Below are 22713 nucleotides of genomic sequence, written 5' to 3' on the forward strand. Positions count from 1 at the left end.
AGATAGATAGATAGGAGATAGATAGATAGATAGATAGATAGATAGATAGATAGGAGATAGACAGATAGATAGATAGATAGATAGATAGATAGATAGGAGATAGATAGATAGATAGATAGATAGATAGATAGACAGACAGACAGACAGACAGACAGATAGATAGATAGATAGATAGATAGATAGATAGATAGATAGATAGGAGATAGATAGATAGATAGATAGATAGATAGATAGATAGATAGGAGATAGATAGATAGATAGATAGATAGATGATAGATAGATAGATAGGAGATAGATAGATAGATAGATAGATAGATAGATAGATAGATAGATAGATAGATAGATAGATAGGAGATAGATAGATAGATAGATAGATAGGAGATAGATAGATAGATAGATAGATAGATAGATAGATAGGAGATAGACAGATAGATAGATAGATAGATAGGAGATAGATAGATAGATAGATAGATAGATAGATAGATAGACAGACAGACAGACAGATAGATAGATAGATAGATAGATAGATAGATAGATAGATAGATAGATAGGAGATAGATAGATAGATAGATAGATAGATGATAGAGAGATAGATAGATAGATAGATAGATAGATAGATAGATAGATAGATAGATGAAGGATTTTCCAGAGTAACTTCTCTGTTTCCGCACATGTTCTAGTACTCAGCAGTGACTTTGAGGAACCAGTTGCAGTTTTCTGTATTTCAGGCAGACCTGTAAGTTGGTCTCCTGAGGGCTGATCATGGAGGATGTGGCTCGCACCTTCCAGCCGCTCATTCTAAGTCAGTGACGTACAGGAGACGAGACCTCCCTCTTCCCTGGAGAGCCCCTCAGCCCCGCTCATTGAGAGAAGGCGCCGCTCATCACACAGCAGCCTCAGCTCTCCAAGAACTAGCAGCGCGGCTGCCCGGACTGGAGCTGCTGGCAGAGCCCTGCCACGCGCTGACAATGCCACACTGACACTCCCTGCAACACCACTGCCCCGGCACCTGCAAACTCACATCATGTTACCAGCCCCTCTAATAGCTCTGGGGGCCACCCTGGGCACTGCCACCGGCTTCCTCGCCATCTGTGGACTGATATGTTTGTGCAAATGCTTTCATAAGAAGAAGCCACCTGACAGCGGGGACGGCACACCTGTGACAATGGCCAGCGTGCTGCAACCTGGGCAAGTGGTGAGTGTGACTGAGGTCTGAGCCCACATGGGCTGGGGGTATGGGACCCGGGATTCTCTGCTGGGGCAACCATATTAAATAGCTGTGACCACAGCTCAGGGGACACTGGCAGAGGAGAATGTCATGAGGATAGATAGATAGATAGATAGATAGATAGATAGATAGATAGATAGATAGATAGGAGATACAGTCCTATGAAAAAGTCTTAATCATTTTTAGTTCTAAATATTTTGGTATTTGCAACAGCCATTTCAGTTTGATATATCTAATAACTGATGGACACAGTAATATTTCAGGATTGAAATGAGGTTTATTGTACTAACAGAAAATGCGCAATATGCATTAAACCAAAATTTGACCGGTGCAAAAGTATGGGCACCTCAACAGAAAAGTGACATTAATATTTAGTAGATCCTCCTTTTGCAAAGATAACAGCCTCTAGTCGCTTCCTGTAGCTTTTAATCAGTTCCTGGATCCTGGATGAAGGGATTTTGGACAAACAATTCAAGTTCAGTTAAGTTTGATGGTCGCCGAGCATGGACAGCCCGCTTCCAATCATCCCACAGATGTTCAATGATATTCAGGTCTGGGGACTGGGATGGCCATTCCAGAACATTGTACTTGTTCCTCTGCATGAATGCCTGAGGATTTGGAGCGGTGTTTTGGATCATTGTCTTGCTGAAATATCCATCCCCGGCGTAACTTCAACTTCGTCACTGATTCTTGAACATTATTCTCAAGAATCTGCTGATACTGAGTGGAATCCATGCGACCCTCAACTTTAACAAGATTCCCGATGCCGGCATTGGCCACACAGCCCCAAAGCATGATGGAACCTCCACCAAATTTTACAGTAGGTAGCATGTGTTTTTCTTGGAATGCTGTTTCTTTTTGGACGCCATGCATAACGCCTTTTTTTATAACCAAACAACTCAATTTTTGTTTCCAAAATGAAGCTGCCTTGTCCAAATGTGCTTTTTCATACCTCAGGCAACTCTATTTGTGGCGTACGTGCAGAAACGGCTTCTTTCTCATCACTCTCCCATACAGCTTCTCCTTGTGCAAAGTGCGCTGTATAGTTGACCGATGCACAGTGACACCATCTGCAGCAAGATGATGCTGCAGCTCTTTGGAGGTGGTCTGTGGATTGTCCTTGACTGTTCTCACCATTCTTCTTCTCTGCCTTTCTGATATTTTTCTTGGCCTGCCACTTCTGGGCTTAACAAGAACTGTCCCTGTGCTCTTCCATTTCCTTACTATGTTCCTCACAGTGGAAACTGACAGGTTAAATCTCTGAGACAGCTTTTTGTATCCTTCCCCTGAACAACTATGTTGAACAATCTTTGTTTTCAGATCATTTGAGAGTTGTTTTGAGTAGCCCATGATGCCACTCTTCAGAGGAGATTCAAATAGTAGAACAACTTGCAATTGGCCACCTTAAATACCTTTTCTCATGATTGGATAGATCTGGCTATGAAGTTCAAAGCTCACTGAGGTTACAAAACCAATTTTGTGCTTCAGTAAGTCAGTAAAAAGTAGTTAGGAGTATTCAAATCAATAAAATGATAAGGGTGCCCATACTTTTGCACCGGTCAAATTTTGGTTTAATGCATATTGCACATTTTCTGTTAGTACAATAAACCTCATTTCAATCCTGAAATATTACTGTGTCCATCAGTTATTAGATATATCAAACTGAAATGGCTGTTGCAAACACCAAAATATTTAGAACTAAAAATGATTAAGATTAATAGGGGTGCCCAAACTTTTTCATAGGACTGTAGATAGATAGATAGGAGATAGATAGATAGATAGATAGATAGATAGATAGATAGATAATAGATAGATAGATAGATAGATAGGAGATAGATAGATAGATAGATAGATAGATAGATAGATAGATAATAAATAGATAGATAGATAGATAGATAGATAGGAGATAGATAGATAGATAATAAATAGATAGATAGATAGATAGATAGATAGATAGGAGATAGATAGATAGATAGATAGATAGATAGATAGATAGATAGATGATAGATAGATAGATAGATAGATAGATAGATAGATAGATAGATAGATAGATAGATATTACCATAACATTATATTCTGGCAGGATCTTCCGGAGAGGTGACATATGATAGTACTGGGATCTGATCTATAAAGGCTTTTATTTCTTGCATCAATAAACTCCTAGCAGACATCCCATAAATCCGGACACATCTATAGAACATTCCGCCAGATATCTCAGCACATTAATGATCGTCGCTCGTTATGTTAATTAATAATCCAGCACGGGTCAATGAACCTCATCTACTTGTCACATCTTCATGGCAGGGTGTGATATATGGCAGAGGCTGATGTGACACACAAGGGGTTAACTGACTTAGCCTGGACTCAATACCACACTATAGTGGTCTGAGGACAGAATTGTACCAGCTGCTTCAGAACATCTTTGGTGAATGCTACTCAGTCATTTAGGGGTGGGTTTCTGATCAAATACATATCTATTAGGCATGGTTGATGGGGGGCGGCCATTGTCGGGAGGGCAGAGGAGGGAGGGAGGAAGAAAAGGAAGGAATTGATAGGTATGAGATAGATAGATAGATAGATAGATAGATAGATAGATAGATAGATAGAAGATAGATCAATAGATAGATAGAGATAGATAGATAGATAGATAGATAGATAGATAGATAGATAGATAGATAGGAGATAGATAGATAGATAGATAGATAGATAGATAGATAGATAGGAGATAGATAGATAGATAGATAGATAGATAGATAGATAGATAGGAGATAGATAGATAGATAGATAGATAGATTGATTGATAGGAGATAGATAGATAGATAGGAGATAGATAGATACATAGATAGATAGATAGATAGATAGATAGATAGATAGATAGATAGATAGGAGATAGATAGATAGATAGATAGATAGATAGATAGATAGATAGATAGATAGATAGGAGATAGATAGATAGATAGATAGATAGGAGATAGATAGATAGATAGATAGATAGATAGATAGATAGATAGATGATAGATAGATAGATAGACAGATAGATAGGAGATAGATAATAGATAGATAGATAGATAGATAGATAGATAGATAGATAGAAGATAGATAGATAGATAGATAGATAGATAGGAGATAGATAATAGATAGATAGATAGATAGATAGATAGATAGATAGATAGATAGGAGATAGATAGATAGATAGATAGATAGATAGATAGATAGATAGGAAATAGATAGATAGATAGATAGATAGATAGATAGGAGATAGATAGATAGATAGATAGATAGATAGATAGGAGATAGATAGATAGATAGATAGATAGATAGATAGATAGATAGAAGATAGATAATAGATAGATAGATAGATAGATAGATAGATAGATAGGAAATAGATAGATAGATAGATAGATAGATAGATAGGAGATAGATAGATAGATAGATAGATAGATAGATAGATAGATAGGAGATAGATAGATAGATAGATAGATAGATAGGAGATAGATAGATAGATAGATAGATAGGAGATAGATAGATAGATAGATAGATAGATAGATAGATAGATAGATAGGAGATAGATAGATAGATAGATAGATAGATAGATAGGAGATAGATAGATAGATAGATAGATAGATAGATAGATAGATAGATTTGGGGGCTCATTACAGATCTGTCTTCTATCCGTCAGTATTTCTGACCTGCGCTGTCGTCGTTCGGAGTTATTTCTAGGTCTTCTCCTCACATAAACCATTATAAATTATACAATATGTATCACACGCCTGAGAAAATTCACAAAAGTTCTGGCAACTTTTTGCGGCTGACCCCGGAGGACTCGTCTCACTCTGCCGATTGTTACTGTAAAACGCTGCACAGATTTAGACCTTTCAGAAACTCCACCGAGGCCGTACAGTTACCAGGCAACACGGCGAGGACGGCGAGGAGATGACAGCGCCAAATGTGCAAATGAGTGCAGGGTCTCCCCGGGTGATGGAAGCCATGACCTTTCTTTATTACTGATTAACTCCTTACAGGAGCCATCCCCGATCCATGAAACGTCACCGACACATTCTTCATATTATAGGTTGTAGAAATAGCACCACTCTAGTTCCCAGGTCAAGGCTGGTATTGCAGCTCAGCCCCATTAAAGTGAATGTAGTACCAGACCCAGCCTATGAACAGGAGTGGCGCTGTCCCTATTTCCTCTTGTTTAACATGCACTGAGCTCTTGAATATGGATAATTTATTGCACTCTTATAGTCCACTAGGGGGAGCTCATTGCAACTGCATGTATACAATACTTAATGACATTATAAATTTGATCTATTTTAGGATCTGGTCTTGGGATCATTTCATTATAAGGGTTTAGTGTGGGATCTCTTTATGTTTTGGATCTGGTCTGCGATCTGGATGAGTTTACCGATCCGGGGTTCTGTTTAATTTTGGGGTCTGGTCTTTCCACTATCAATAATGAATAAACCTCGATAGACGACATAGACGACATCTTAACTGTCTATGTAATTCTTGACTCTTCCCCTGACCCCAGACCCAGGTAAGTGGGTCCTTTACCAGAATAGTTGGGCAGGAGACCATGAAGACAAGTGGCCGCCCCTCTTATCATGATACTGGGGGATCCAGTGTCACATGGGGTGTCCTATTAACTCTTTGGTGGTGGAGTAGGTGAAGGTAAATCATTATAATAGGTGAGGGTGTGACACCTAGCTTTGGGTCCCCTAAATTTTTAGGATCTGTAAGGTCCCAGCAGGTTGGACCTTCACCAATATCTGACATGGAGATACCCTGGTAAAGTTGCAAAAGTGCCCGCACAACTTCCCGCTAACCTACATTATATCTGATGTATTAAGCACAATTCCTAAACCTTCCACAGCTTGGTTCTTTGATCTTCCTCTGCTTTGCATCGCTCATCGCCTTCCCTTCCGTCTCCCCCATTAGATGAATGTCTACAGATGTACAGAGCCGGTTCAGCCGCAGGCGCAGCTCCGATTCCCTCACATCATTTCCACCAAGCAGACGTCCCCGGAGATTGTTAATAGTCAAGACCAAGTGGTGAAGGCGAGCGAAGAGAGTAAACCGGTGGAAACCATCTCAGGAGGCCTGGTCTCAGGTACCGGCGCAGGGGCGGAGGGTTTATTCAGGTGACACCAACCCAAAAATGTTATGCCCTGTGGGCACTGAGTAAGACATCACTCGGTGCCCACAGGGCCTTAGTGTCACCTTCTCCAAATATTAATTCCTTGTGACCAGGCAGTGCCCGGCGGTGGTGAGACATCTGGGGAGGAACTAGAAGAACCTGTTCTTGGAAAAACAGAATATAATTACATGCAAAGTGTTGGGTGCGACCTCTATTATTGTCCTCCATAGACAGCATACAGTGTAATCAGGTCATCAGATCCGTCGTAGAACGATGTTATTGTACGCACACAGAGTATGGTCTATGGGGCCGTATAAGGCTTGGAAGCAGGAAAAATGAGCAAGCGTAAGGATCTGACCGTGATGTGATGACTAGAGGATTGGGTCAGAATGTCTCCAAAATGGCAGATCTTTTGGGGTGTTCTTGGTAGGTAGTGGTTAGCATCTCCAAAAAGTGGGACAAGGAAGGTCAACCAGTGACTGAAGACTGGGTCATGGATGCCCAAGGCTCATTGCTACATGTGGGGAGTGTTGGGCGAGCTCATCTTATACAATCCCAGATGGGTTGACCTATTGTAGCAAAAATTCCTAAAAAAAAGTTCCAACCAGCCATGTTTAGTGATGGGTCGTGATTCATTTTGCGAATATGTGAGGTTTGCGAATGGGAAACCGGAAGTGGTATTATTATTCTCCAGGGTCTCCTAAGCGGAGACCCAAGGGAGGTGCGAAAAAAATAAAAAAAAAACATGGAAACTAACCTTTTTACACCTCTCCTGAGTGTCTGGTCTTCACCCGAGAAATCTTCTGGTGTCTTCTCCAACGTCACATGGCCTACAGTCACTTTTAAGGCCCAATCATAGACCTCCGTGGAGAACCTGAGGCGTGTGACATCAGAGAAGATGTCAGACGTGGCCCAAAGACCCAAAGGGTGAAGAATGGATGCCAGGAAAGAAGCCTGGACACCCAGGGGAGGTAAGAAAAGGTGAGTATAAGTGTGTTGCATTTTGTACTCACCTCCAAGAGACTTGGGTTTTCAATAAAGATTCATGAGTGGGAAACCCCCCAAAATTTCAGGTTTCACATCATTGAAATTTTTGAAAAATTCATATGGAACCCGGCTCGATATGAACTGGTTTGCCTATCTCTAGCTGGATAGATAGGGCATTGCAGCTTGTTGTGTATGGAGCCTCGTAGCCACAGACTGGTCGGAGTGCCCATGTTGACCCCTGTCCAGCATCGAAAGCATCTACAGTGGAAAAACTTGTCTGGCGTGGCTGTTGAAGGGTAGGTTTTTGAGGACAGATCGTGCTGCAGATTCCCGGTTTTCACGTGTGGGTGTCTATTTCAGCAGCGTTGTGCACTTATACTCAAAAACCCTCCAGAGATCAATAGCACTTCTAGATACTTTGTACCAGATGATACTTCAGCTTTCAAAGTAATTCCTAGTTTAATAGAGTCTCTGTTACAATGAGACATCCTTAAAGGGAGTGTATCACGAGAACGCAACATATCAAACGAGCCTTGCAGATAGATAGGTTACGGTTACCTGAATCCAATGGTGTTTTCCCCTTTTGAATCGGTCTCTCTGTTGCCGAGATATCGCTGTTTTTGTCACGCTTTAAATGAGCGCGAGGGGGCCGCCATTACTAAGACCTCATTTGCATACAGACAAAAACGGTGATATCTCGGCAACAGAGGCTGCGATTCATATAGGAAAAATGCTGTTTGATTCAGGTGACCCTAACCTATCTATCTGTAGGGCTGGGTAGATATGCTGGGGTCTGGAGAGAGACCCCCTTTAAAGGGCAACTCCTCTTCAACTCCACATTATATTCAAAATTGGTTCACCCTTGGTTCACCTGAAAAGAAGCCTTGACTTGACCAAAAACATCAGAAGGACCATTAGGTGAGGTCACAGACTCCACCAACACCCTCTGACATGTTTCGGAGCAGAAGAGAGCACCACTATAACTCTCAGTGTCCCTTGAAATTAACCCTAGCGGGGATGGGACATTTCTGGACAGGTGGTGGATGTTCTGGAAATATTGGGAGATCCACTTGTGATAAAGAGTGATGTGATCACAAATCCCATCATTATGACAACCGTGATGTTCTACCTCCAGGACCACCTATGTTGTGACCTTCCAATTTTCCACATATATTATGTAATGGCGGGAACCACCATCAAGGGGTGAAGGACCCTCCAAGTTTTATCACATGGACCTTCAGAAATCCAAACTATTGTAGACAGACCATCCATAGAGTTGAGTAGGACATATGGTAGCATTAACATTATTGGTGTCTTTTCATATGTTGGGCCCCTTGATACTTGGGCAACGTCATGCCCCTGTTCTCAAATGGAGAGTTCTGCAAAATATGTGGAAGACCAGTGAGTGCCCCTAGTGGTGGGTGGTCACAACTTCATTAAAAAGTATCATAAAGGAGATGACCAAGGTTGTGGTCAGACCAGCTCCAATGTAGATTGAGGAATAGTATTGCAATTTATTTATACTTATAGAACTCCCCAAAATGTAGAAACTTCCGCTGTACAGGATTGTTTTTCAGCAGTTATGTCTCATCCCCACCATCAGATCTCTATTACTGATATTCCAGGAGGGTCCAACGTCTAATATCAGGAGTAATGTGAAGATTGTGGATTGAGCACCGCGGCCTCCTGAGCATTGGTGACTCATTCCGGATGCAATTTGACATGTGAAACAGATGTGACAGCAGGAGAAGGAGGGGGGCGCTCTCACCGGCTGTGTAATACAGGATGACAAGTGGCATTGTGGAGCAGAGAGGATAACAGTATATAGAGCACACTATAACACCAGAGGGATAGAGCATAGCTATCTATCTATCTATCCATCTATCTATCTATCTATCTATCTATCTATCTCCTATCTATCTATCTATCTATCTATCTATCTTCTATCTATCTATTTATCTATCTATCTATCTATCTATCTATCTATCTCCTATCTATCTATCTATCTATCTATCTATCTATCTATCTATCTATCTTCTATCTATCTATTTATCTATCTATCTATCTATCTATCTATCTATCTATCTATCTCCTATCTATCTATCTATCTATCTATCTATCTATCTATCTCCTATCTATCTATCTATCTATCTATCTATCTATCTATCTCCTATCTATCTATCTATCTATCTATCTCCTATCTATCTATCTATCTATCTATCTATCTATCTATCTCCTATCTATCTATCTATTCATCTTCTATCTATCTATCTATCTATCTATCTGTCTGTCTGTCTGTCTGTCTGTCTGTCTGTCTTCTATCTATCTCATATCTCTCTACTTATAATTCCCAGACCAGATTTCCTATAACTCTCCTGACCACGAGGATGTAGAGAAGCTCAGCCCTGTACCTCACGCACCAAAACTGCGCTATTCCCTGGGGTACGACCGTCAGTCGGCAGAGCTCTGCGTGTCTTTCCTGGAAGGTAAATGTTTCTAGACATGTTACGTGATGAGTTTTTATTATATGGTTATACCAATGTGTATGGATCCTGAGAGGTGTCGTGTCCCTGCTCAGTGCTGGCCCCATAGACTATCCATGGCTATAGGAGAAAACATTCCAGGCTGCAGTATCCTGGTATCAGGGTGCTAACGGGTTAAACAAGGCTAGAAAAGCAAGGTTGTATAGCGCCACACTTAGCTATAGGTTGTGTTTGGTATTGCAACTCAGCTCAATTAAAATGCACAGGGTTGATCTGCAATACCAAACTCAGCCTGTGGACAGGTGTGGCAGTGTTCTGGAATGGAATGAATGGGATTTTGGGGATACCCGCAGTCACAGTTACTTTTATAGACTGGGGGTGGGGTTAAGTCTACCCTAAACAGTGACCACTTACGGGGTGTTTAGACTTTTGCGAAATTTAACTATATAATACCATGATAAAAAAAAGAACAAATTCATCTTGCAATACTTTTTAAGGATCATTTCCTAAATTGTTGGGTGGGGGATGTTGTATTGATATATTGCAGCTGTAGGCATCGTGCTGCCCGGAGAGGAGGATTGTGGGAGTCACTGCTATGTCCTGGGCACATTAAATACTCATCATGGCCAGACGGAGGCGCAAACATCACTGATCAAGAGAACGGCCCATACCGTGTGGGAAGAAGCCCTGCTGTTTCCTTTGAAGGAGGAGGACAGAGCCAAGGCCACGTTGACCCTCACCCTGAGAAACTGCGACCGCTTCTCCCGACACCAGGTGGCAGGAGAGATCACCCTGAGCCTGGCTAACGTGGGCATTCCATTTGGCACAGCGCGATGGGTGGACCTCAGGGCCCCGGAAAAGGTGGAGAAAGTGTCTGCTATTTGCTATATGTCTATGTATTAATAGGTTGTTTTCTTATGTGCTGACATCTAGTGGCGACACTACAGACTGATTCAAACAAAACAAATCTCACTTTACGGCCTACAGTAAAACTTGTTATCACTAGAAGACAGAGGGTTAATGATAGAATGACAGGTCTGCATACCTCCCAACTTTTGAAGAGCCGAAAGAGGGACAAAATATGCGACGCGCCGCTGCAAACTTAGCTACGCCCACTTTTATGTTGACTCCGCCCATTCTCATGCATTTTTCATGTTACATTTACATATTATAATCCTCCTATAGTCACCTGTAAATTATATTCCCCCCTCCATCTTTGCCACAGTTTCATGCAACCCCTTTATCTGCCCCCAGATTCATGTCCCCTCCATCTCTGCCCCCAGATTCATGTCCCCCTATCTCTGCCCCCAGATTCATGTCCCCCTATCTCTGCCCCCAGATTCATGTCCTCCCATCTCTGCCCCCAGATTCATGTCCTCCCCCTTCATCTGCCCCAGCATCATGCCATTCTCCCCCCCTTCATCTGCCCCTGTGTCATGCCGTTCTCCCCCCCTTCATCTGCCCCAGTGCCGTGCCGTTCTCCACCCTTTCATCTGCCCCAGTGTCATGCCGTTCTCCCCCCCTTCATCTGCCCCAGTGTCATGCCGTTCCCCCCCCTTCATCTGCCCCAGTGCCATGCCGTTTCCCCCCTTTCATCTGCCCCAGTGTCATGCCATTCTTCCCCCCCTTCATCTGCCCCAGTGTCATGCTGTTCTCCTCCCCTTCATCTGCCCCAGTGTCATGCCGTTCTCCCCCTCCTTCATCTGCCCCAGTGTCATGCCGTTCTCCCCCCTTCATCTGCCCCAGTGTCATGCCGTTCTCCCCCCCTTCATCTGCCCCAATGTGATGCCATTCTCCCCCCCATATGCCCCCAATTTCATAGGCCCCCTACATTACGTTCCCCTCAATGTTTAACACAAATACTTATATTCCAACGCTCCCCCGCCGCTCTCTCACTCCACTCACATAGTTGTAGGCCTGATGTGACGTCATCACATCGCGCCTACACACGCCGAAGCCAGAGTGCAGCAGTAAGGCAGGAGATGAGCTGTGACATTCACGAATTTGGTGTCCTGTCCCGTGGTCCCGGACGCCGATGAGTTGAAATTGGGACATACCTCCCACCGACCGGGACAGAACACCGAATTCATGAATGTCCTGCGGAAATCGGGACGGTTGGGAGGTATGGGACTGGGATGCTGCCCTAGGTATCACAGAATGATGGGGAGGGTCTGGGTAGGGCTGGTGATATTACAGAGAAAGGGGTTGGGTTATCTTAGTAAGAATAGTGATGTCATAGAGTAAGGAGGCGGGGTTATCTGAGGTGTACAGGTAATGTGAGAATGAGGGTGTGAGATTATCTAAGAAGGGCTGGTGATGTCATAAAATAAGGGGTGGGTGGGATTATCTGATGTCACAGAGTGAGGAGTGTTACTGTATCTAAGTAGGACTGCTGATGTCATAAAGTGAGAAGGTGGGCTTATCTATAGAAAACTAGTGATGTCACAAAGTTAATTGAGTATTGTAAGGAGGACTGGTGATGTCACTAAGGTAAATGGTGCGATATTTAAAGGAGGACTGGTGATGTCACAAAGGTAATAGGTGCGATATTCTAAGGAGGACTGGTGATGTCACAATGTGAGGGCAGTTATCTGAGAAAGACTATTAATGTCACAGAATGAGGATGATTGGTGATGTCATGGAATAAGGGGTGGGGTTATCTTAAGAGGTATTGTGATTTAAAGACCTAAGGGGCGGGGTTATCAAAGAGCTGTCAAACTTGTTGGCTTAACTCAATCCCTTTAACTTACCTGCCTTGCTCCTCTTCCACTATTGCATACTTGGACATTAATGTCGATCATGATCTGGATCCATCTTAAAGGGAGTGTGTCACCACAACATGACATATCAATCCAGCCCCACAGATCGATAGGTTAGGGTCACCTGAACCACATAGTGTTTTTCCCTTGTGAATCGCTGCCTCCGTTGCGGAGATATTGCCTTTTTTGTTCATATGTAAATGAGCTCTTATCAATGGCGGCGTCCTTGTAGCTCAATTGCACATGGACAAAAACAGCGATATCTCAGCAACAGATGCAGCAATTCACACGGGGTAAAAAACATCTGATTCAGGTGACCCTAACCTATCTAGCTGCACGGCCGGATTGATATGCTGGAGTTTGGTGATATAGTCTCTTTAATTTCACTACAAGAATGGAAAGCAGTGACAAGCAAGGGAAACATGATGCACATAGATTTTTACGGATAGAAGACAAATGTTAACCCCTTATGGTAAGGAAGTAGCTTTCCCTGACCTCCAGGTAAACAACTGAGCCTTATAACAAACTCAGCTCTGCTACATCTGTTAATAGCAATATACTAGTTTACAGACACTAGTAAATGAATTATACAGATCTCATTACTGAGGCAGAAGACGTCAGTGGATCACGTCCCAGGCGGCGTAAAACCTAGAATATAAAAGATATGGCAGCCTTATAAATAATGAGTCACTTGAGATGAGGACGAGCCGCATGCGGTGTGCGCTGGATCCTGAGCGCATCGTACATGTCCTAGTTTACAGCTGAGATGTCTACCTGCGTCATATCAGATATCCTGGAGTAGTCCTTCAGTGGCGATCATTACTGAATCACTTGTACAGGGGGAGGGGGAGAAGTCTTCCTGCAGCTATATATAGCTCCGCTCATGCGCTGCTCCCCCCCCCCACACCTCACCTTAATATCCTCCTGGTGTCAGGGAATTAATGGAGAGTAGACAAAGAGAAATTTCCAGATCAGATTTGCGCATTTCTGACGAGATCAGAGGTGAAACGTTTACAGGCGCTATTTATATGAAGCTCGGGATACAGGCGATGTTTGTAGGGAGGGAAAGATTCAGGAAACTAGAATTATATTCAGAGAATGGAGGTGGGGTGTGATGGCAGTAGGCACCAGTAGGGGGCACCTTTTAATTGTTGCTGTCAGACATACAGGGCCATTTTTAGGTTGGTTGTATTATACAATTTTGTATAGCTCAAATAATACAACCGTATAGTGGCTAAATAATACCACCAGTGTATAATAAATAATACATAAATATAGTATAAATAATACAACCATACAGTGCACAAATAATAATACCGGAGAATAAATAATACAACCATACAGTGCACAAATAATAATACCGGAGAATAAATAATACAACCATACAGTGCACAAATAATAATACCGGAGAATAAATAATACAACCATACAGTGCACAAATAATAATACCAGAGAATAAATAATACAACCATACAGTGCACAAATAATAATACCAGAGAATAAATAATACAGCCATACAGTGCACAAATAATAATACTGGAGAATAAATAATACAACCATACAGTGCACAAATAATAATACCAGAGAATAAATAATACAACCATACAGTGCACAAATAATACAACTATACAGTGTCCAAATAGTACTACCAAACAGCATACGACTAATACAACCATGTACTGCCCAAATAATAATACCAGAGTAAATAATACAACCATACAGTGTTCAAATACAACCAATATACAACTAACACAACCATATAGTGCCCAAATAATACCACCATAGTACAAATAATACAACCATACAGTCTCCAAATAATACAACTAGTGTATGACTAATACAACCATACAGTGTCCAAATAATACACTCAAACTATGCTTAACTAATACATTCAGTGTAATACCGTACATCATACATCCGTACATTGTACAAATAATACGACCACACAGTGCACAAATAATACAAATTTACAGTGTGAAAATAATACAACCACATAGTGCCCAAATAAGACAACCATACAGTGACCAAATAACACAATCAGTGTATGATTAATACCGTACAACCATACATTGTACAAATAATACAACCATATCGTGCCCAAATAGTACAATCATGCCGTGTTCAACTAATATAACCATACAGTGTACAAATAATATAGCCACACAGTGTACAACTAATACAACCATACAGTGCTCAAACAATACAAGCATACAGTGTACAAATAATACCACCACACAGTTCACACATAATACAATCATACAGTGTTCATACAGTAGACAAATAATACAGTCATACAGTGCCCCATGAATACAGTCTTATTGGGCACAACTCAAACAACCAGTGAGAAATAATACAATCATATAGTGCTCAAATAATGCTGTAATGCTATCATCCTCAGGACGCAGACTCTTCTGGCGAAGTCCTCCTGTCCATGAGTTATCTCCCTGCGGCCAACCGCCTCATCGTGGTGCTGATCAAAGCCCGGAATATACATTCTGATAACAACAACGACCTCATGGGGAAAGGTAGGTGATCTACAGGCAGGGGGTAGCGAGTCATTTTCACACTGACCCCTGTTCAAGGGTCACAAATCTACTCGGATATGAATGAGATGCAATACCAGGCAATTCCAATGCACAGGAGTGGCGCTGTTTCAATGCAAAGGCAGATCTTTTTCTAGTCCTGTGAAACCTTCTTCTATCGTCTGGGCTCTAATACAAAAAATATATTGGGTCCTGCTCACAGCTGAGGATGTGTTACAGTGTATCAGCACAGGCAATACGGATCTCCTGTCTCTCCTCCCTATGGGTATATTGAAGTGCAGTTTGTATTTTACTTGTGTACTTTACATTTATAGATTTACAAGTTAATAAGCAAACAAACCAAAGAGCCAAAGGCAACAAAACCCAAGGTGATTCATAACCGGTGATCACTCTAAGGAGGGGTGTATGCAAAAACCCTAGGCCCCATGGCAAACCTGAGACTGCAAGCACTGAGCTCATAGAGTGATCTGTATAAGTTTGTATATAGTGGGCCCCCCCTAGTGGTAAGCAAAAGCAAAGAAAGTTAATCTGTACTAGACCCCCTCCACTATGACTGCTCCCCTTTTAAAAATATGGCGAATTGCTACTGAAACGCTCTGCCTGGTCACAGAGAGGACTGAACGGCTATGCCCCCCTATAGTTGCACCATCCTCTATATGTACTCCCTGTACTCATCTATGATCACTGCAGGGAGGAAACGGGGTATTGAACCATCACTGTGCAGCTTCCTGCTACAGACTGAGTAACAATGTATCCACCAGAGAACCAAACATGAACCCCTTTACTGCCCTAGATCACCAGGGACCCTAACATAAACCCCTTCACTACCATAGAAGATCAGCGATCCTAACTGGAACCCCTTCACTGCCCTAGACCACCAGGGATCCTAACTTAAACTTTGTCACTACCCTAGAACATTAGAGATCCTAACATGAACCCCTTCACTACCCCAGAACTTCAAAGATCCTAACATGAACTCTTTCACCATCCTAGAACATCAGATATCCTAACATGAACCCCTTCACTGCCTTAGACCACCAGGAATCCTAACATAAACCCCTTTACTGTTCTAGAACACCAGCATTCTAACATGAACCCCTTCACTGACCAAGTACTTCAGGGATCCTAACATGAAGCCCTTCATTGACCAAGGACTTCAGGGATCCTAACCTGAAGCCCTTCATTGCACTAGACATCAGGAATCCTAGCATGAACCCCATTTACTGCCCTAGACCACCAGGGTTTCTAACACAAACCCCTTTACAGTACTGGGAGGGGTATTGAGAGGGTCTCTCACATGGGTAACTTTGCATGTGAGACCATGATTCCTACTTCTTACCTGTTTCTCTTTGGCAGATCTCTCTGTGAAGGTTACACTGTGGCATCAGACACAAAGGCTGAAGAAAAAACAAAGTAAAAGGGCAAAACACAAAATCAATCCTGTCTGGAACGAGATGATCATGTTCGAGGTGCCACCAGAACTCCTGGGAGAGGTCAGTGTGGAGATGGATATGCTCAGCCAAGATCCTAATGGGGGACCTAGTCGTGCTCTAGGCTCATGTTATCTGGGGTCAGATCGGACTGGCACAGGAAAGAGTCATTGGCAAGAAATGATAAATAATCCCAGGAGGCAGATAGCCATGTGGCACCGTTTGCTCCCATGAGAGTCGTCCTCATCCCAGTCTCAGACTAGTTCCTGTCATCTCACTTGGGACACGCCAATTATTTATTGACCCACAATGCACCATTTTGAGTCTCATCATTGTCAAGAACATGGAGAAAAACATGGACTTCTCGTATATGGACCCAGAAATGAACAACAAAGTGGTTGGCAGTGTGTGAAACTTCCATTGTCTCGCCATATTGCCAAGGGTCACCCAAGCTCAATACACTCCAGCACCTGTCTCAGTTTGTTTGGTTCTGACACTGACTCTAATACTTATTCTGACCCCATATCAAAAGATATCCACTGTTCCTCATGGGATGAGCCAAATTACATCATCAAAGGTCTATTCTATGTTTTAGATCAAATTCCCAGTGTTCCACATAGGCGGAGCTATACAAACTCATAATAGATCTATTCTAAGTGTTCAGGTTGGATTCTCAATGTTCCTCATGGGAGGGACCAATGAGCTCATCAAAGATCTGTTCTAAGTTTTTAGGTTGGATTCCTAATGTTCCTCTTGGGTGGAGCCAAACGACCTCATCAAAGGTCTACTCTTGGTTTTCAGTTTGGATTCCCAATGTTCCTCAAGGGAGGAACCAGTGAGCTCATCGAAGATCTGTTCTAGGTTTTTAGATTGAATTCCTGGTGTTCCTCATGGGAGGAGCCATATGAACTCATCAAAGATCTATTCTAAGTGTTTAGGTTGTATTCTCAATGTTCCTCATGGGTGGAGCCAAAGGACCTCATGAAAGGTCTACTCTAGGTTTTCAGGTTGGATTCCCAATGTTCCTGATGGGAGTAGCCAAATGATTTTATCAGAGATCCATTTTTAATGATATTCCTTATGGGGGAATGACCTCATCACAGATCTAGTCTTGGTTACGTCCCAACTTTCCTCATGGGAGGAGTCAAATGAAATCATCAAAGGTCTAGGCTAGGTTTCTAGGTCATATTCCCAATATTCCTCATGGGAGGAGTCACATGATGTCATTAGAGGTCTATTTTAGGGTTCTAGATCATATATCTCATAAATGTTATATAGCCATAACTAAATAAGCAGGATATATATATACTGAGCAGAACAAATATGTTAAAAAAATTCGTTAAACATTTAGAATTTTTTGAATTTGCAAAATTGTATGTAAAGTTGTATAGAGTTATTTTATTTTTTTCACTGAAGGGTAAAGCAAAGCTTTGAAGGCGTAGAGACAATGTAAGTGTATATACAGTCCTATGAAAAAGTTTGGGCACCCCTATTAATCTTAATCATTTTTAGTTCTAAATATTTTGGTGTTTGCAGCAGCCATTTCAGTTTGATATATCTAATAACTGATGGACACAGTAATATTTCAGGATTGAAATGAGGTTTATTGTACTAACAGAAAATGTGCAATATGCATTAAACCAAAATTTGACCGGTGCAAAAGTATGGGCACCTCAACAGAAAAGTGACATTAATATTTAGTAGATCCTCCTTTTGCAAAGATAACAGCCTCTAGTCGCTTCCTGTAGCTTTTAATCAGTTCCTGGATCCTGGATGAAGGTATTTTGGACAAACAATTCAAGTTCAGTTAAGTTAGATGGTCGCCGAGCATGGACAGCCCGCTTCCAATCATCCCACAGATGTTCAATGATATTCAGGTCTGGGGACTGGGATGGCCATTCCAGAACATTGTACTTGTTCCTCTGCATGAATGCCTGAGGATTTGGAGCGGTGTTTTGGATCATTGTCTTGCTGAAATATCCATCCCCGGCGTAACTTCAACTTCGTCACTGATTCTTGAACATTATTCTCAAGAATCTGCTGATACTGAGTGGAATCCATGCGACCCTCGACTTTAACAAGATTCCCGATGCCGGCATTGGCCACACAGCCCCAAAGCATGATGGAACCTCCACCAAATTTTACAGTGGGTAGCATGTGTTTTTCTTGGAATGCTGTTTCTTTTTGGACGCCATGCATAACGCCTTTTTTTATAACCAAACAACTCAATTTTTGTTTCCAAAATGAAGCTGCCTTGTCCAAATGTGCTTTTTCATACCTCAGGCAACTCTATTTGTGGCGTACGTGCAGAAACGGCTTCTTTCTCATCACTCTCCCATACAGCTTCTATTTGTGCAAAGTGCGCTGTATAGTTGACCGATGCACAGTGACACCATCTGCAGCAAGATGATGCTGCAGCTCTTTGGAGGTGGTCTGTGGATTGTCCTTGACTGTTCTCACCATTCTTCTTCTCTGCCTTTCTGATATTTTTCTTGGCCTGCCACTTCTGGGCTTAACAAGAACTGTCCCTGTGGTCTTCCATTTCCTTACTATGTTCCTCACAGTGGAAACTGACAGGTTAAATCTCTGAGACAACGTTTTGTATCCTTCCCCTGAACAACTATGTTGAACAATCTTTGTTTTCAGATCATTTGAGAGTTGTTTTGAGTAGCCCATGATGCCACTCTTCAGAGGAGATTCAAATAGGAGATCAACTTGCAATTGGCCACCTTAAATACCTTTTCTTATGATTGGATACATCTGGCTATGAAGTTCAAAGCTCACTGAGGTTACAAAACCAATTTTGTGCTTCAGTAAGTCAGTAAAAAGTAGTTAGGGGAATTCAAATCAATAAAATGATAAGGGTGCCCATACTTTTGCACCGGTCAAATTTTGGTTTAATGCATATTGCACATTTTCTGTTAGTACAATAAACCTCATTTCAATCCTGAAATATTACTGTGTCCATCAGTTATTAGATATATCAAACTGAAATGGCTGTTGCAAACACCAAAATATTTAGAATAAAAAATGATTAAGATTAATAGGGGTGCCTAAACTTTTTCATAGGACTGTATGTATGCCACATGGATTGTTTCATGGAGGACAATCACGTCTGAGATAGACAATTCCAGAAAACGGATACAGCACAAGAGAAGTCTTTGGCAAAAATGATGACCATTTACGGGGCAGAGTTCACATTTCGGTAAGTGTTGTGATATTAGGAAGGGGATGTAAATAGTCACAGCATGTGTTACAGTCGTACGACTAGCATAAGCACAATCTTCCACCAGCTATTACCATAAAACACGGGGTGAACCAAAAGACTGGAACCACCCCAAAAAAATGTCAACCATCAAAATGTTGGAGGAAAGTCCATCCCTCTTGCACTAAATGGTAAAGTTGAGAGCAGTTTGCTGTTGACACAGAGTAGATAAGGGGAGATCTCAGGGATGCAGGAAGGTGCGCTCCTAGTGGGTGGTACTTCTGGAACGGACTCTCCTCCAATCAGTGATGCCGACACTGATTGGAAGAGGAACAATGACAGGATTCTAAAAGCTCCGCCCACGCACATCTAAAATAATCGATCTAGCAGATTACAGCACCCTCCAAACTTTTATGGGGGTGCTGTAGAGTGGCCACTTTGCACCTGCTACTCCATAACTACCCTGGACATTTTTTTAGGTGCTTGTATCCAGGCCTTTACAGTAAATGTCCACCATTTTTTATCTAAACACGTGCAACACTATATGTAAAATCTATATCATTATATCCGGCAAAGCTCGGCGTTGTTCTGATACAAAGCTCCAAATCTTCTGCAGAAATGGAGATTAAGGACGGAGATTGGGATACCCTTTCAAATAATGACTTTATGTCTGCCATTTGCCACCACTAGGGGGAGCTAACGGCACACATTTGTACTTTGAACATAAAGGGGTTTTCCAGGATTTAGATATTGAAGCTCTGTCCTTAGGATAGGTCATTAATATCAGACTGGTGGGGGTCCGGCACCTGAGCCCCTCACCAATCACCACACCAGACCAGACCAGTGTGTAGACAGACAGCTTGATACTTTGTAGTTACTTATTAAAGAGAGCTCCACCTAGTGGTGACTGTAGACAGTGGGAAATGTATGTGTGTCTATGGAAGGGACTAAGACATCTGTATCAGAAAAATAGAACTCTGCCCTCTATAGGGATATATTAAGTAATGCTACAAACATCAGGGTGCCAAAAGGCGGACATTCCCTTTAAGGCTTTGGCAGTGCTTCCTGACCATGGATTCACATCCTATTTTAGGGCGATTGACTCCTCACAGCAATTCAATGGATGTTGAAGCCATGACAAACTTTCATATTATGTTGGGGTGTTATCGTCACAGGAGGTTAGGTGGCGCCGAGGAGACAACTGCGTCATATTTGTCGTTTTTCTTGCTCCTTGGCAGTATATAAACATGTTACACGCTACTGCATGGTCAAATAAACATATGAAGCTCATGTTCTACGTGTCGTGATGTGACGGCGATCTGTGGCGATGGATGGTTGTGCTCCAAACATTGGAACCCATCAACAAGCTGGAATGTTCTTGCTGATGGTATCCAATCATTCACTTTAAAGGAACAGTCCAAATAAAACTGGACCTAAGTGGGAGGGGCATGACAACAGGAGTGTTGTAGTAGTCACGACACGAGGCAGATCATAAAGGACGGATACATGGATTCCTATGTAAAGGAAACGAAAAACTGATTAATAGCTAGAAAAAAAAGAATGAAAGAAGTGTTACCATGGAAATAATGATGCAAGCAGCCGCTCATTAGCAAACCAGGCACAACGCATGAACACGACTGCGCCGACTGCTGCTGCACCGAGCCATCTCATTTACTCCGAGACGTGAGTTCTATCATGAATAACATCGCAGTGACAGGAATGCAAATAATCAGCAACGAGAACTGGGTCAGAGCAGCCCCGACCTGCACAAGAAGATGTTCATTATATGATACATTATAAGGTGATTACTACAGGTACTGCCCAATTACTGGTCCTGGAAATCACAGAGGAGTGTAATCAGAAATACTGCTGTATACGGAAGTCCCAATATTATATCCTGTATTATACTCCAGAGCTGCGCTCACTATTCTGCGGGTACAGTCACTGTGTACATACATTACATTACTTATCCTGTATTATACTCCAGAGCTGCGCTCACTATTCTGCTGGTACAGTCACTGTGTACACACATTACATTACTTATCTTGTACTGATCCTGAGTTACATCCTGTATTATACTCCAGAGCTGCGCTCACTATTCTGCTGGTACAGTCACTGTGTACATATATTACATTACTTATCCTGTATTATACTCCAGAGCTGCGCTCACTATTCTGCTGGTACAGTCACTGTGTACATACATTACATTACTTATCCTGTATTATACTCCAGAGCTGCGCTCACTATTCTGCTGGTACAGTCACTGTGTACACACATTACATTACTTATCTTGTACTGATCCTGAGTTACATCCTGTATTATACTCCAGAGCTGCGCTCACTATTCTGCTGGTACAGTCACTGTGTACATACATTACATTACTTATCCTGTATTATACTCCAGAGCTGCGCTCACTATTCTGCGGGTACAGTCACTGTGTACATACATTACATTACTTATCCTGTATTATACTCCAGAGCTGCGCTCACTATTCTGCTGGTACAGTCACTGTGTACATACATTACATTACTTATCCTGTATTATACTCCAGAGCTGCGCTCACTATTCTGCGGGTACAGTCACTGTGTACATACATTACATTACTTATCCTGTATTATACTCCAGAGCTGCGCTCACTATTCTGCTGGTACAGTCACTGTGTACATACATTACATTACTTATCCTGTACTGATCCTGAGTTACATCCTGTATTATACTCCAGAGCTGCACTCACTATTCTGCTGGTGCAGTCACTGTGTACATACATTACATTACTTATCCTGTATTATACTCCAGAGCTGCGCTCACTATTCTGCTGGTACAGTCACTGTGTACATACATTACATTACTTATCCTGTACTGATCCTGAGTTGCATCCTGTATTATACTCCAGAGCTGCACTCACTATTCTGCTGGTGCAGTCACTGTGTACATATAT

General features: G+C 42.1%; 1 protein-coding gene across 1 annotated transcript; it reads left to right on the top strand.

Moving 5' to 3' along the window:
- Nucleotides 1-951: 951 nt before the first annotated feature.
- On the top strand, nucleotides 952-16954 carry SYT13 (synaptotagmin 13). The gene is made up of 6 exons (XM_075283645.1): nucleotides 952-1195; nucleotides 6170-6341; nucleotides 9710-9841; nucleotides 10386-10699; nucleotides 14996-15122; nucleotides 16497-16954. The coding sequence occupies exons 1-6, from the start codon at nucleotides 1025-1027 to the stop codon at nucleotides 16802-16804; spliced, it is 1224 nt and encodes a 407-aa protein (XP_075139746.1). The 5' UTR covers nucleotides 952-1024; the 3' UTR covers nucleotides 16805-16954.
- Nucleotides 16955-22713: the final 5759 nt, after the last annotated feature.

Source organism: Leptodactylus fuscus, chromosome 7 (assembly GCF_031893055.1).
Source record: "Leptodactylus fuscus isolate aLepFus1 chromosome 7, aLepFus1.hap2, whole genome shotgun sequence".
NCBI classification, from domain to species: Eukaryota; Metazoa; Chordata; class Amphibia; order Anura; family Leptodactylidae; genus Leptodactylus; species Leptodactylus fuscus.

Bases quoted from the DNA above. Each gene is read 5' to 3' on its own strand.
- SYT13 (XM_075283645.1), top strand. From the start codon at position 1,025: ATGTTACCAGCCCCTCTAATAGCTCTGGGGGCCACCCTGGGCACTGCC. The intron at 6,342-9,709 runs GTACCGGCGCAG...TATAATTCCCAG, and splicing joins CTCAGGAGGCCTGGTCTCAG to ACCAGATTTCCTATAACTCT. The intron at 10,700-14,995 runs GTGGAGAAAGTG...TATCATCCTCAG, and splicing joins ACCTCAGGGCCCCGGAAAAG to GACGCAGACTCTTCTGGCGA.